The 14,842-nt window shown below is 43.6% G+C and overlaps 2 protein-coding genes across 7 annotated transcripts in view; one reads left to right on the top strand and one right to left on the bottom strand.

The window, feature by feature from the left end:
* Brca1 (BRCA1 DNA repair associated) overlaps nucleotides 1–1,910 on the bottom strand; it is a 73,566-nt gene extending 71,656 nt beyond the window's left edge. Inside the window, 1 exon segment of the mRNA XM_037201135.1 lies at nucleotides 1,598–1,910. The gene's annotated coding sequence lies outside the window, so the exon portion shown is untranslated.
* A 242-nt stretch (nucleotides 1,911–2,152) lies between these two features.
* Nucleotides 2,153–14,842, top strand: part of Nbr1 (NBR1 autophagy cargo receptor) — a 32,009-nt gene continuing 19,319 nt past the window's right edge. For 2 of the 6 annotated variants that reach the window (XM_028856887.2, XM_028856890.2), the window contains exons 1-6: nucleotides 2,650–2,780; nucleotides 6,130–6,198; nucleotides 6,509–6,624; nucleotides 9,648–9,710; nucleotides 10,410–10,428; nucleotides 12,516–12,538. In XM_028856887.2, coding sequence (XP_028712720.1) covers nucleotides 6,523–6,624; nucleotides 9,648–9,710; nucleotides 10,410–10,428; nucleotides 12,516–12,538 — 207 coding nt within the window. In that variant the 5' untranslated portion in view covers nucleotides 2,650–2,780; nucleotides 6,130–6,198; nucleotides 6,509–6,522. Of the gene's footprint in view, nucleotides 2,428–2,646; nucleotides 2,781–6,129; nucleotides 6,199–6,508; nucleotides 6,625–9,647; nucleotides 9,711–10,409; nucleotides 10,429–12,515; nucleotides 12,539–14,842 lie in introns of those variants that run through there. The other 4 variants (XM_028856888.2, XM_028856885.2, XM_028856886.2 and 1 more) reach the window with 3 other exon arrangements.

Here is a 14,842-nt window from a genome sequence, read left to right as displayed (position 1 = left end):
CACCTGTAATGAGATCTGGTGCCCTCTTCTGGCTTGCAGGGACACATGCAGGCAGAATACTGTATACATAATAAATAAAAATTAAAAAAAAAAAAAAAAAAAAAAAAAGGAGGAGGAGGAGGTCATCTCAGGGTCTGGAGAGATGGCTCAGTGGTTAAAAGGATGTGCCTCTCCTCCAGAGGACCTGACTTCAATTCCCAGCACCTATGTCAGGTATCTGGAAGTCTAGATCCAGGCCAGAACCCCTGCACATATATGCACACAATAAAAAAAATAAAAAAAAATCTTGGGCTTGAGAGACGCCAGAGGTTAAGAGAACTGGCTGCTCTTCCAGAGGTCCTGAGTTCAATTCCCAGCAAACATATGGTGGCTCACAACCACCTGTAATGAGATCTGGTGCCCTCTACTGGCCTGCAGGGATACATGCAGGCAGAACATTGCATACGGAATAAATAAATAATGAATCTTTAAAAAATAAAAAAAAAATTCTAGCAGTTGCTCTTTGTACTTAGCAATCTAAATTCTCCATTCTTTGATAGATGGCCTCTGAGGCCTTCCTTTGGTCTTTCTTTCCTTTCTGCAAGAAAAGGAAATCTACAGTGGAGTGACCGGATGAACTTTTCTCCAGAGTCCTGGTTTTCTTTTTCTTGCTTAAAATCAAAACCAAGCAGGGCGCAGTGGTGTCATACCTATAGTCCCAGGAAATGGAGAAGGTGAAGGAGAAGGATGGCTTGCTTTCAAAAGTTCTAGCCCTTCCTGGGCTAGACAGGGAAACAAACTCAGTCAATATGGTGGTGCAAACCTGTAACTTTCAGCGCTCTGGAGGCGCGGGCAGCAGGATGAAGAGCTCAAGGTCACCTTGAGCTACGTAAGGAGTTCAAGGCCAGCCAGAGTACAGAAGACCCGGTCCTCAAGAACTCCAAAACTAGATGGGCATGGTAGAGGAGAGCTTTAACCCCTTCTTCACGGAGGCAGAGGAAGGTGCATGAGTTCGAGGCCAACCTGCTCTCCATATGGAGATTCAAGCCAGCCAGAGCTACACAATGAGACTCTGTCTCAGAAACTAACCAAACCAACAAAAAAATAAAACCAAGACAAAGAAACGCACTTTTTTTTTTTTTTTAAGTTACCAAAACCGAAACCAGCTGACGCTTCTCCATTCTAGCCCTCCCGAGGGTTTCCCTGTTACGGCCCTTAACCTCAAGACCCTCTTGAAACTCGTCTCCCCTGCCAACAGCACCCATTGCTATTGGCGTTCCTTTATGGACTTCCCTTCGGTGAAATGCACATGGATTTCCCTGTCACACTTGTGCCCTCCTCTCCTCTCAACCTTTTAGCCAACATGCTTATACTGTCTTCAAGGCACGGTTACAGCCAGGGCAGCCCCTCACCCATCCCCGGCCTTCTTCCTCACAGCGGTCCCCGGGAAGGCACCCACTGCGCCCCTCCTGGGCGTCCTTTCAGTTTCACGACGTCTGGGACCCTTTCCTTCCGCCCCAGGTATTCTCCTACCAGGTAAACACCCGCCTCGACCTGCAGCCGCTGCCCTTCATCTGACTATCGCGAGGTACCGTTCTGTTCCTCAGGTCTGTCTCACCTTGACTCCGAGCAGAACGTCCGTGCTCCCGAGCCCGAGGCCCGATACCGGAGAAGCCGCTCGAAAAGCACGGAGTCCTCCCGCGGCACCAGCGGCCGCCGCGCAGCCGCAATTACAATGTATCTGTAATTCCCGCGCTCTCTGTTGCCAAGGTAACCGGCAGCTTGGGCGCCTAGTGCTAGCCTCTAGGAACCCAAGATCCAGACACGTCAGCGGAAGGGAGGGGGAAAAAAAAAAGTAGACACTCTTTCCGGGCCCGGGATTGGCCGCCTCGTCTTTCCCTGTATGTCGTAACTAGAAAGAGACGGAAGAGAAAGAATTTTGAGTTTCCTAATAGGCAGCCGCCCCTTCGCAGCTACGCTTGCTTATTACGTCACAGTAATTCTGTACAAAGGGTCGGAATCGCTCATCCGAGGCCGGAATATGAGCGCAAGGTAGTCCCCAAAGCAGTGGCAGGCCGTGGCAGGCCGTGGCCTCATCCCTCCCTTAGTCTTCCTGCCATGGAAGTCTCCAGTTTAGGCAAATAAAGGCTCGTGTGAAGAAAAGAACTACCAATTCCAGCATGCATTGCGGAACGAAAGGCCTTCTCCACAGCCTCTCTTGGAAACTGTAGTTTTAAGGAAAAGGAGCTTCCAGCGCCGGAAGCAGGCACGATTACCACAGCAACCCAGTTAACACAGCGGAGTCCTTCTCGCGGGTATGCAGGCGAGCTGCTATGCGTCGCAGCGTCCTGTTTTCATGTCTTGCTCCCCGAGAATAGACTAAAAGAGTCCCAGGAAGACTACAATTCCCATCCGGCCCCGCGACTCTCGGGTGACTCGTCCTGCAAGGTCAGTGACCCTAGGGAAAGCAGAGGGCGGCCAATCGGCTCGGGAAAGGGAAATCCACTCCGCTGACATCTGCGCACTAGTTCCGCCCTCGGCCTGGGTGTTTGTTATTGTTGTGCGGTTCAGAGAGCTGCTGTCCCGCCCTTGCCAACGCAGCATTGACCAATCGGTGGGGTGGTGATTTTGAGGGACAAATAGTGAGAGCCAATCATCTACTCGGGAGCTCTGAGAAACATGGGACTAGGCCTGGTCTCGGTCCGCCATGTTAGATTCACCCCGCAGGGATAGCAGCCGAGCTGGCAGCGAGCGGTCCTTGCACTGGCCACGGGCAAGCGCCCCCCGCGGGCGGAGAGCTGGTAAGGAAGCCGCCGCTGGTACCTAAGAGTGGGGCCACGTCGATCGTAGAGGGCTCGGGAAGTTCAAGGGGAGAACCTTGGAAAGCGGAGTGACTTTTTTTCCCGTCTTCAGGGACAGCCAGCCCTTTCAGTGGCCAAATGAGCGAGCCGCCAGGGTTGTCAGCGACAGTGGGGTGTGGATGCTGCCCGAGGGCGAGCGTTCGTGGCTTAAAAAGGCCGTTTTCTGCTAAGAGAAGGTCGAATTCCCCCCCGTACAAAGAGAGGGCCTCAGGGGGTGGTGACGCTGGCCCGGGGACGTGGAGCTGCAGGAAAACGATGACTGGAGGACGAGGATTGTCTTTGAGAAGAAAGGACACACACCTTCCTCATTCTAACCCTTTTCTCTTTTTGAGGCTCGATTGAAAATATCTTGATCTAGGACCTTCCGTGTTAGAGAGGCGTCGTTTTCCCTTTTTTGTCAGGCATCCGGCTTTAAATCGCCCATTTTAAAGCCGAGGTTCGGATTCCCAGGTCGGCTTTATTAACAGTATTTGTCGAGGTTGAGAAAATTCATGTGGGGAAAAGCTGACGTTTGTCGCATGAATGTGAGTCAGGAAGACGTGCGTTTGCAGTGCCCCTCAGGAAAGCTGCAGGCTTAGGCCCAGCGGCCTGACTGCCGGCTGTAAACCAGCAGCTAATAGATGGCGTTAACTGTGCCTTTGCTCTTTTCACAAGTTCAAGATTAATGCTCTGACTGAAAGGATTGTCACACGTAAGCCAAAGTGAGGTAGCCCTTTATGAAGGCCTGTATGTTGGCCAGCCAGACTCGACTCTCCCACTTCCTGTTTTCTCCCATTGACAGAGCAGCTGGATGAACTCCAAAGTATGGAAACCAATTCCCATTCGTGTAATTTGAGAACGGGGAAGATTAGTTCCCTTCCAGGCAGAAAAGTGTGGAAGTGTATTTCTTGAAGTTGGAAAGTCAGAGTGCATTACAGAAATTTTACTTTTGACAAACTCAGTCATTTCATTTTCCTGATTTAAAAAAACAAAAACAACAACAAAAAACCTCTAACATCCTGGGGGATTGATGGGATTCTATCTCAATTTTAAAGATCCTAAGGAAGAACTGCATTTTAAGTAAATGAATGCTGGACGTCAACAGGATTGGTGCTAGAGACTAGTATTACTTTGGCACTGAACTTAACTCTAGATGAAATCAAGGCATGGAAAATTTGGATAATTGAGTCTCTAAAATAATCTGTATAAGAATACATTCGCTGTCGATTAACCCACACTCAGACACATCTCTGTGATTCAAGCAAAAAAGAAAAAAAAAAAAAAAAAAAAATACACAAGGCGTTGGCATTAAAGCATGGAGCAAAGCATCTCTTGATAGAGCTAAAAAAAAAAAAAAGAAAAAAAAAAAAAAAAAAAAAAAAAAAAAAAAGAATACAAGGTTCTTAACAGTTGTATTCACAGTGGTGCATTCTGGAGGCAAAAGCAGGCAAATCTCTGTGAGTTAGAACCTGGTCTACATACATAGAATTCCCAGGCTAGCCTGGGCTACAGAGTGAGATGTCTGCCCACCACCACCACCCAAAAAAAGTAATAATAATAAGATATCTTGCGGGGCAGTGGTGGCCCATGCCTTTACTTTAATCCCAGCACTCAGGAGGCAGAGGCCAGCCTGGTCTCTACACAGAGAAACCCTATCTGAAAAAAAAAAGATATCTTAAGGAACTAAAGAATTATTTCTTACAATAAATAATTTTCATATTTGAACATTGTTTCAAAGAATCCTACATACTTTGTGGTGCTGGAAATTGACCCGACAGCTTTGTATAAACTTGGACTGCTCCACCTTACTCCCAGTTCCTTGGACCAAATTTTCCTAGATTCCTTGGATAGCACTGTTAAGGTCAGCAAAATAGTCTTTGTTTTACAGATTAAACAAGTGAAGCTCAGAAATAAACAGTCTTGCTCACAGCTAACATGGCTAGTCCTGTGGTGGAGCTGTATCTGGGACCCAAGTCTTCCCACCCTGTTGGCTCCCCCTTCCTGTGATACTGGAAACATCTAGGACTTAATCTTGTTCATTTCTTGTGTGGAGCAAAATCTGGCTCTTTCTATGTGCAGATTGGAAATGTGCTGAATATTTGAAGAGGGGACTTTTTTTTGCCAGTGTCTTTGCTACTTGTAGCTTTAAACAACTTCAACTATATTTTCCCTAAAGTCACAGTTCATCAGTAAGCAAAGTCCTTCAGTAAAGTCAACTAGATTTTAATAGTAGGTATTTGATTAAGAAATTTCTAACTCCTTAAGCCTGATAATGGTATTTTTTTAAATTTTCTCATTTTACAAATATTTATGGAAGAAAGGATGAATACTTGGTCAAGAGAGACATTGTAATGGAGCAAGTTTTTAGCTCAATGGTAGAGTGGCTCCCTAGCATCCAGGCCCCCTTGTCACCTTCAGCGACACAAACACACAATTACACTAAAAGGAAGGAATACTGGATAACAAAATTAACTCCTAGTTGCTAATTGTGGAACCTGTTAGAGTTTTTGTGGATATGGCCAAAATTTAAATTCTTTCAGCAGACTTTTATCTCCCCCAACTCCACCCCCCATGTCTTTTAAAGACAGGATGGCAAGACTTGGGTCCCAGATACAGCTCTACCACACTTGTTTAATCTGTAAAACAAAGACTATTTTGCTGACCTTAACAGTGCTATCCAAGGAATCTAGGAAAATTTGGTCTAGGGAACTAAGAGTAAGGTGGAGCAGTCCAAGTATGTAGCTTTCTTTACTTCTGGAGAGCTTTTTCCACAAGTAATTGTGGGAGTTTTGTTGTTGTTTGTGTTTGGGCTTTTTTTGGGGGCGCGGGGGTTTGCTTGCTTGTCTTCTGGACACAAGTGCTCATTCTGTAGCCTGGACTATTCTTGAATGGACTGCCTAAAACTGGAATTTCTTTCTGCCTCTGCTCCCCAAGTGCAGATGCCTTGTGTCTGTTCTCCATCTTGTTGGCTCACACTGGAGATACTAACTAAGCACTGGAATATGCAGTGAAAACCTTATGTTGGGGGCGTTCTTGTGGATATGGCCAAAATTTAAATTTTTTTCCTTTTTTTTTTTTTTCTTCTCTCAAGACAGGGTTTCTCTGTGTAGCTTTGTGCCTTTCCTGGAACTCAATCTCTAGCCCAGGTTGCCTTGAACTCACAGAGATCCACCTGCCTCTGTCTCTCTAGTGCTGGGATCAAAGGCGTGTGCCACCACCGCCTAGCCAAAATTTAAATTCTTTCTGCAGACTTTTATCTCTCCTCCCCACTCCCCACCTCTTTTAAAGACAGCATTTCCTTGTTTCCTAGGCTGGCCTAGAACTCTTGGATTCCAACTATATCATCTTGCTTCAACTTGCTGAGTGCCTGGGACTACAGGTGTGTGCCGTTGTGCCTAATGTGGCTTTTACTTTTAACGTGGATGTTCTGATTGAGTTTAACTCTATAGCATAAATGCAAACCTTTATGGCCTAGCTTAAGCATTGGTGTCTATTTCAGAGAAAGAAAAATTCTTCTGTAACAGTGAGATTTGGTAGATAATGAACTACTAGAGAGTAAATAATGTCACAGGAGGGACATTGTTTCTCCTATTCACTATGATCTCCCAAATCTAACTTATATGTTAAACCTAATGTGTCTCTGTGGGTTTTTAATCCCTTCCTCTTTCTTCCGTCCATCCATCTCTCAGCCCCACCCCACAGCATGGAACCACAGGTTACTCTAAATGTGACTTTTAAAAATGAAACTCAAAGCTTTCTGGTTTCGGATCCAGCAAATACAACTTGGGCTGATGTTGAAGCTATGGTGAGTATCACTTTGTTCTGCTTTTCAGTGCCTTAAACACAGATATTCTTTCAAAATGTGCCCATTTTTAGCAGTTGGTTTCCTAACTGCCAAGTTTGTCGTCATTACCATTTCTGGACATCTTGAAAAATTGTTTTTGACAGGGGTTCAGTATTTGTATAGGATGTGTAACCAGGATAAAAGGAAGAAACAATTATGTTCTTTTAAATATTTTTAAAATTACATATATTTATTTTTTGAGAGGGAGCAAAAGTCAGGGTAAATTTTAGGAGTTGGCTCTCTCCTACCGTATGGGTCCCAAGTATCAAACTCAGGTAAAATTATTTTTTAAGTGAAATCAGATTTAGAAACATACTTATTTTAGAAATAGTCTGAGGGATAAGTTAGTGTGTCCTCCACCCCAGCTAGGCTGTAGGGGAATGTTGTTTGGCTGGAGAGCAGATCATCACTACTGTTTGTTAATGCCGGGATAGGACTGGCGTTTGGCAAGACCTGCCAGTTGCTTTATTGCTGGGTCAAAGGTTGGCTATCTTGGTGTTGGCAGAAAGCAAAGCAAAGCCCCATGGGTGTTTCTGCACCTCATTTCTCTAATCTTGACTTGCTCTTTGTACCCTGCTGGTTTCCTTGACTTGCCTTGGTCAATGTTTTACTATTTGGCACCTGTGTTTAATGTAACATTTGGTTACAGACATGTCTCGACCTGGTTACCTGTGTGGGTAGCTTAAAAGGAAGGAAATGTTAGTCTAGTCCCCTGCCTTCCCCAGATTTCTCTTTCTACTGTGCTAGGCAGATGGTTATTGGGAAAGCAGTGGGACCTTTGAAAATGATCTGAGCACCAGTTATCTTTTTTTCCCTAGTAGCTGGGTAAGTTGGCAACTTGCCTTTTTCTTTTATTGTAAAAGTTTAAATTATAAAAGGGTGATACATGCCCATTATAAGACATGAAACAATCTTTTTTTTTTTTTTTAAAGATTTATTTATTATGTATACAGCATGTATGACCAGAAGAGGGCACCAGACCTTATTACAGGTGGTTGTGAGCCACCATGTGGTTGCTGGGAATTGAACTCAGGACCTCTGGAAGAGCAGTCAGTACTCTTAACCTCTAAACCATTTCTCCAGCCCTGAAACAATCTTAACATGTAAGGAGATAATGCCTCTCCACAAATTCCTACCCTGTATCTGCTCTCCATACCTCCTTTGAATAACTGGAGATAACAGCCCTGAGTACTTACCCACATTTCCGTGTTCCGTGTTCATGCAGGTTTCATGCTAGGGTCATAGGAAACACTGTCCTACAGCTTGCTTTTCTTACTCAGCATTATATTGTAGCCATAGTTTTTAATCAATAGACGCAGAGTAAAGCTCAGTCTTTTTGTTTTGTTTTGTTTTGAGACAGGGTTTCTTTGTGTAGCTTTGGAGCCTGTCCTGGAACTGGCTCTGTAGACCAGGCTGGCCTTGAACTCACAGAGATCTGCCTGCCTCTGCCTCCCGAGTGCTGGGGTTAAAGGTGTGTGCCACCACCGCCCAGCAAGCTCAGTCTTCTTAAACTGAGTCCACGGTGTTGCTAGTGTTGCTGAACACTATGGATGTAACCATTACTTACTGATTTCCCCACCAGGATTTTCTTTCTTTTCACAATATTTAAAAAAAAAAAAAAAAAACACAGGACCTACATCTCTGAGTATGGATAACTTACATATTGTTCTATAGGGTGGACTCTATCCAAAGATAAAATGTGATTTTGAACTTTTAAAATTTGTGTGTATGAATGATGGCTCCTTCCTTCAACCATTATGTGTTTTCTGGGGAGCAAACTCAGGTTATCAGGCTTGTGTATATTGTATACAACAAGTACTGTACTACTTAAGCCATCTCATTAGCCCTGATTTTAAGTTTTTAGATGTCACCTAGGGAGATGGCCCAGTGTTTAAGAGCACTGGCTGCCCTTCTAGAGGGCCCACTTTGATGTCTAACATCCAGGTGGCAGCTCACAACTATCTGTAACTGCAGTTCTAGAACATGAGATGACCTATCCTGGCCTTTGCGAGCACCAGGCATGTACCTGGTGCACAGATACATGAAGACAAAACACCCATATTCATGAAAGAAAATTAAAAACACATTAATGGGCTGGGCAGCCATGGTACACGCCTTTGATCCCAGCATTGGGAGGCAGAGTCAGGTGGATCTCTCCTGGAACTCATTCTGTAGCCCAGGCTGGCCTTGAACTCACAGAGATCCTCTTACCTCTGCCTCCCAAGTGCTGGGATTAAAGGCGTGTGCCACCACCGCCCAGCTCCAAGTTCATTCTTTTACCAGCATTAGAGGCTACTTCCTTAGAATTGTATATACTAAAGACCAGCTGAGATATACAGCCTCATAAACTGAACAACTACTGAATTCTTCAAATTTCCATTGGTAGCAGCCATTGATGGACTGCCTGAACTACAGTTTGTGAGACATTCTAATAAATCCATTTTGTTCAGACATAGAGAGATTCATTCTACCAGTCCTTTTCAGGTAGAGAACCTTGAATAATGCAGTTGTTTTTTCCTTTACCTGCCCACTGAGGAAGATGTGCTAGCTAACAATAGTGCTTATAAACACATTCTTTATACCTCAGTTATTCTCTAAATATTAAACTATCCATGAAGACTATTCTGTATTATTATTCATTTGCCAACAGTTTGTTCTGAATTTCTGGAATAAAACTCCTAAAACAATGAAATAAATAAATGAATGAATGAATGAATGAATTATTCATTTGCCAACAGTTTGTTCTGAATTTCTGGAATAAAACTCCTAAAACAATGAAATAAATAAATAAATGAATGAATGAATAAATAAATAAATATTTAACAAAAAGAGCTGTGGTCTTGGGAAGGTCCACACCAAACCAGCACCCCCAGGCCAAACAGAAAAAAAAAAAAAAGATGGGAGGGGAAAAAAAAGAATAAAATTAAAATACTCAATTTTATACACTGAGATACACTGATCTGATCCTTTTGTTTCATTTGCAGGTAAAAGTTTCATTTGATCTGAATAATATTCAAATAAAATACCTGGATGAGGAAAATGAGGAGGTAAAATAACTGTCGTCCCGTCCATGTGTTGTGTGTGTCCCTGTCCCCCGTCCCCGTCCCCGTCGTCGTGTCCCCCCCCCCCCCCCCCCGTAAATATTTAGAATAGGGATCTTTTCAGGAGCGATACAGAGTTTAAAAAGCTCATAATAAAATGCATTGTAATGGCTCACACTTGTATTTCTAGTACTTGGGATTGGGGCATGAGGATCCAGGTAGTTTAAGGCCAACCTGGGCTTTAGAAACAAGTACTATCTCAGCCATAAAGGGACAAGACAAAAAGGTAAAGAATAATGTTATTTCATTTACCTGATAGTTTAAATATATTTGATAATCTCATACTTTATGAAGATTAGTGGCATCTGAGATGGAGCTGAGAAATGGGAAAGCAATATGGAGACTATCAGAGAGAGAACCTAAAACTCTAACAAGACTGTCTTTTAGTTGATGATGATGATGATGCTAATAGGGACTCTACTCAGTGGATAATGCACCAGACTAGCAGTACTGTGTATCTGGTACATTATCATCTTACACTGTGCTACCTGTTAATGTCCCTAAGATAAAACAAAGCACATTACTTAAATAGTAGTGGAAATGCTAGACACCTGGCCTGGGACTTTGACGTGAGACTGGCTCTAGTTAATATAAATCCTCAGGTGATGAGTCCTAGCATTCACTGTTGCTTTTTTCTCTTCATAGGTATCCATCAATAGTCAAGGTGAGTTCCTGAAAAAAATCTAGTCAGCTTTATCTAAAATTTGCCTGACATAGTAGTATTTATCTGCAAGTCAAGTCCTGAGGAGGCTGAGGCAGGAGAATTTCAGGTTTAAGGGAAATCTGAGCTACATAGTTAAACAAATTTATCTGCTCATTGAAGTGTTTCTATTTCAACCATGTTTTGCTCTGGCATACATTTTAGAATAGAATTTGGTATGCTGTAAATTGACATTGTACTGTGGGCATTAGTTTCGTAGGAGATTTTTCTTTTCATTTTTTTTTTTTTTTTTTTTTTTTCCTAATTGAGGCAGGGTCTCAGGAGGTAGTAGCCCTGTCTGGCATAAAAGTCAGTGTGTAGCCTAGGATGACCTTGAACATACGATTTTCCTGCCTCTATCTGAGTACTGAGATTACAGGCTTATGCCTCCACCCCCCACTTTATGAAATATTAGGAATAAAACTCAGGGCTTGGTGCATGCTAGGCAAGCTCTCTACCAGCTCAGCTACATCCCCAGCCTCATAAGCCTCATTTTTTTAAAGATTTATTTATTATGTATACAGCATGTATGATAGCAGTCCAGAAGAGGGCACCAGATCTCATTACAGATGGTTGTGAGCCACCATGTGGTTGCTGGGAATTGAACTCAGGACCTCTGGAAGAGCAGTCAGTGCTTTTTAACCTCTGAGCCATCTCTCCAGCCCCTCATAAGGGATTTTTATTGTAGGCCTTTTTTTTTTTTTTTTTTTTTTTTTTTTTAAGAGAAGTTAGTTCATTTGCATGGATCATAAGGACAGGCCTTATCCAACTTTATATTTAAGATGCTAATCCTCTAAAAATAATATGCACCTCGTTTGTCACATACAATTCATTCTGCTGTTGTATTTGTTCTGACCTGACACATATGTGAATTTCAATGCATAAGCAAACCATGTTCCCATGTTTATTAGATGGTTGGTTATAGTCCATATCTTAGTCCCTAAAACATTATTTGAGCCAGGTAAGATGTTAACACAGTCCAGGAACTCCCCTGAATCTTGTGCTTCACGGAGCATAGTTAGAGGAGCTGGGTGGATATCTTGCACCTAGAAGGCTGCAGCGGCACTGAGGGACTTAAGAGGAAGATGCTTTGTAATAGTTTCTCTTTGCAGTGGGTAAGTGTTGCATTCATTTTTCCTGGGGAGGCGCAAACAAAGTCCAGCCATCCCAGGTAGGCACCAATAACAGATCAAAGCACAAACTCACCAAAGTCCAGATCTTCTTGCAGAGCAGAGTTACATACAGGAGTATGGATAACCCCCAAACAACTACATCACTGCAAAATCCTACCTCATCATGGTTTGCAATCTCACTGCATTATTGAATACCATTTTTAGCCATTCTTTCACTTTGTAAATAGGTTGGGGAAGGGACTTGGAATCTCAGGCAAGGTTCTCCAGACACCTTCATGGAATATCAGAGTTCTGGCTACCACTGTATTGCTGTGTTCTGATTGTCTTAGCTATGGGGGCAGGGGCCAAGAATGTTACGACCGGCAGGAAAAGCACCATACAACAATAAGAAGGAAGTGTGTCTAGCAAAAGCGTAGTGACTGTCCATATGTAAGGATTCTAAGAATTTGTATAGGATTGGGTTTACTTTTTTAAAGTAAACTTTATATTTTTAAGATGTATAACATTGATATGAAATACAGATGGTTTTAAAAGGTTATTTCAGTGAAAGAAATGAAAATATGTGTCATCTCACAGTTACCATCCCACACCCTGCCTCTGCCACTTCGGGGTGAGAGCAGCTGAACTCTACTATAGCAAAATCCTTAAATACAATCCATTACTATTAACTGTAGTCTTCACGTTGGATACTAGAGCTATAGGATTAGCTAAGCATGGTGTTACCCTTCTGTAATCACAACACACAAAGGACTATGAGTTTGAAGCCAGCCTGGGCTACGTAGTTAGACCCCCACCCCCACCCTCACTCCCCCCAAAAAAGCACACAACTGTAGGATTGATGGTAGCCAATAGAATCTTTAGGGCTGGTAAAAATAAGTGAGTCACTGTTGTTGTTTTCTTTCATTTTCGTCCCTTTAGGAGAATATGAAGAAGCACTTAAGGTAATGTTTACTTCATTTTATTTTCACGTAATTTGAAAAGTCTTTATTGAAACCTAAACTCCACTGGAAAGTACTAAGAATAAATAGAATGACACCCATTTTGTTAGGGAGACGATGGTAAGTAGGTGTGCGACTCAGCAGCAGGCAGTTCCTAATACAGGAACTGTAGATGGAAATTTCTCCGGTCCTGCCTGGCCCAGCAGTCCGGACGAACCTCTCCCACCCGCAGTCCCATAGCTGCCCATAAAATGATCACTCAAGGCTTATATTAATTACAAACTGTACGGCCTATGGCTTTAGCTTCTTGCCAGCTAGCTGTCATCTTAAATTAACCCATTTCCATTGGCCGTGGGGTCACGGGTCTGCTGACATCTTGTTGCTCCTGTGGCAGAGGGCTCCCATCTCCCCCAACTCTGCCCTTCTCTCTGTGTCGTGCTTGGATTCCCACCTGGCTGTAAACAGCTTTCTTTATTACCCAGTGGAGCCACACGTGTTCACAGCACACAGTCTGCGTTGTTATGTCATCTCGTTGCTAGCCTTGGGGCCCTCATCTCATGTGAAAAGAAGACTGGGTGTGGGGGACACCTCTGTAATCCCAGCCCTGGGAGGCCAAGGTACCCGGACCGTTGAAATCAAAGACAACTTAAACTACAAAGTGACTTTGAGGCCATCCTTGGCTATGTGACAAAACTGTCCCAGAAACAAAAAAAGAAGAGATGGCAGGATTGTTTGAACCTAGTTTAGGGATAACCTGAGCAACAGAGCAAAACCTTACTTCAACAAGAATATAGGTTGTTGTTTGTTTTGTTTTTTTGTTTTTGTTTTTTTTTTTTTGCAATGATGTTCTAATTCAGGGCCTCCTGCATGCTAGGCATGTGCTTTGTATCTCATTCTAATTAAAACAACTTATTAGCACATCCATCAGTCGACATAGTTACAAATGGATTGTTAGTTTAAATGGAATCTTAAGTCTATTGTATAAAAAGGTAAAGGAAAAACATGAGACAGAGGTGGCTAGAATCCTAGCCATTTGGTCCCTAATTTTTTTTAAATACTGAAAGCAAAACTACTTGAAGGAGTTTCCAAAAACATGATTAGGAAGATGCAACTACTTAAACTTGCTTTCTAAAATACGAGGTTATCCTTTGCTTTACATCTAGTATCCACTTATGAGTACATGCTAGATTTGTCTTTCTGAGTCTGGGTTACCTCACTCAGGATGGTTTTTTCTAGTTCCATCCATTTGCCTGCAAACCTCATGATGTTATTGTTTTTCTCTGCTGAGTAGTACTCCATTGTGTATGTGTACCACATTTTCTTTATCCATTCTTCAGTTGAAGGGCATCTAGCAACTCCAGGGAGGCTACCTAGTAAAGATGACCCTGAGAAAGACACAGGGATCACCCAACGACAGAGAAATGGATGAGATCTACATGAGCAAACTGGGGGTGGGGGTAATGGAGGGCAAGGGTTGGGGAAAGAGAGCTTAGGGGAGCGGGAGGTACCAACTGGATCAGGAGCCGAGTGGGAGAACAGGGAGGGAGATACCATGATGAATGAAGACCCTGGGGGAATAGGAAGAAGCAGAGTGCTGGAGAGGTCCCCAGAAATCCACAAAGATACCTCCACTGTAGACTACTGGCAGTGGACAAGAGAGTGCCTGAGCTGACCTGCTCTGGTGATCAGATGGCCAAACACCTTGGATGTCATATTAAACTCTCATCCAGTGTCTGATGGAAGCTGATGCAGAGATCCATGCCCGAGCCCCAGGGGGAGCTCTGGGAGCCCAGTGGGCGAGTGAGACAGAGAGAGGGAGGGAGAAAGAAAGAGGGAGGGAGGAGGGATTGTATGAGCGAGAGATATTGAGACCATGATTTGGAAAAGCACAGGGACAAATAGCCAAACTAGTGGAAACACATGAACTGTGAACCAATGGCTGAGGAGCCCCCATGGAACTGGACTGGGCCCTCTGGATAAGTGGAACAGTTGATTAGCTTGAACTGTTTGGGAGGCCCCCAGGCAGTGGAGCCAGAACTTGTCCTTGGTGCATGGGCTGGCTTTTTGGAGCCTGGGGCCTATGCTGGGACACTTTGCTCAGCCTTGGTGTAGGGAGGAGGGGACTGGACCTACCTCAGGCTGGGCTGACTCCCCAGGGGAGACCTTGCCTTGGAGGAGGTGGGAATGGTGGGTGGATTGTGGGGAGGGTTGGGAGGAGGGAGGACGGGGGAATCCATGGCTGATATGTGAAATTAAGTTAATTATAAAATAAAAATATATAAATAAATAAAAATAAAATACGAAGTT

Source organism: Peromyscus leucopus, chromosome 8b (assembly GCF_004664715.2).
Source record: "Peromyscus leucopus breed LL Stock chromosome 8b, UCI_PerLeu_2.1, whole genome shotgun sequence".
Lineage (NCBI taxonomy): Eukaryota > Metazoa > Chordata > Mammalia > Rodentia > Cricetidae > Peromyscus > Peromyscus leucopus.
The sequence above is the reverse complement of the archived record's forward strand: the minus strand, read 5'-3'. Positions and strand labels throughout refer to the sequence as shown.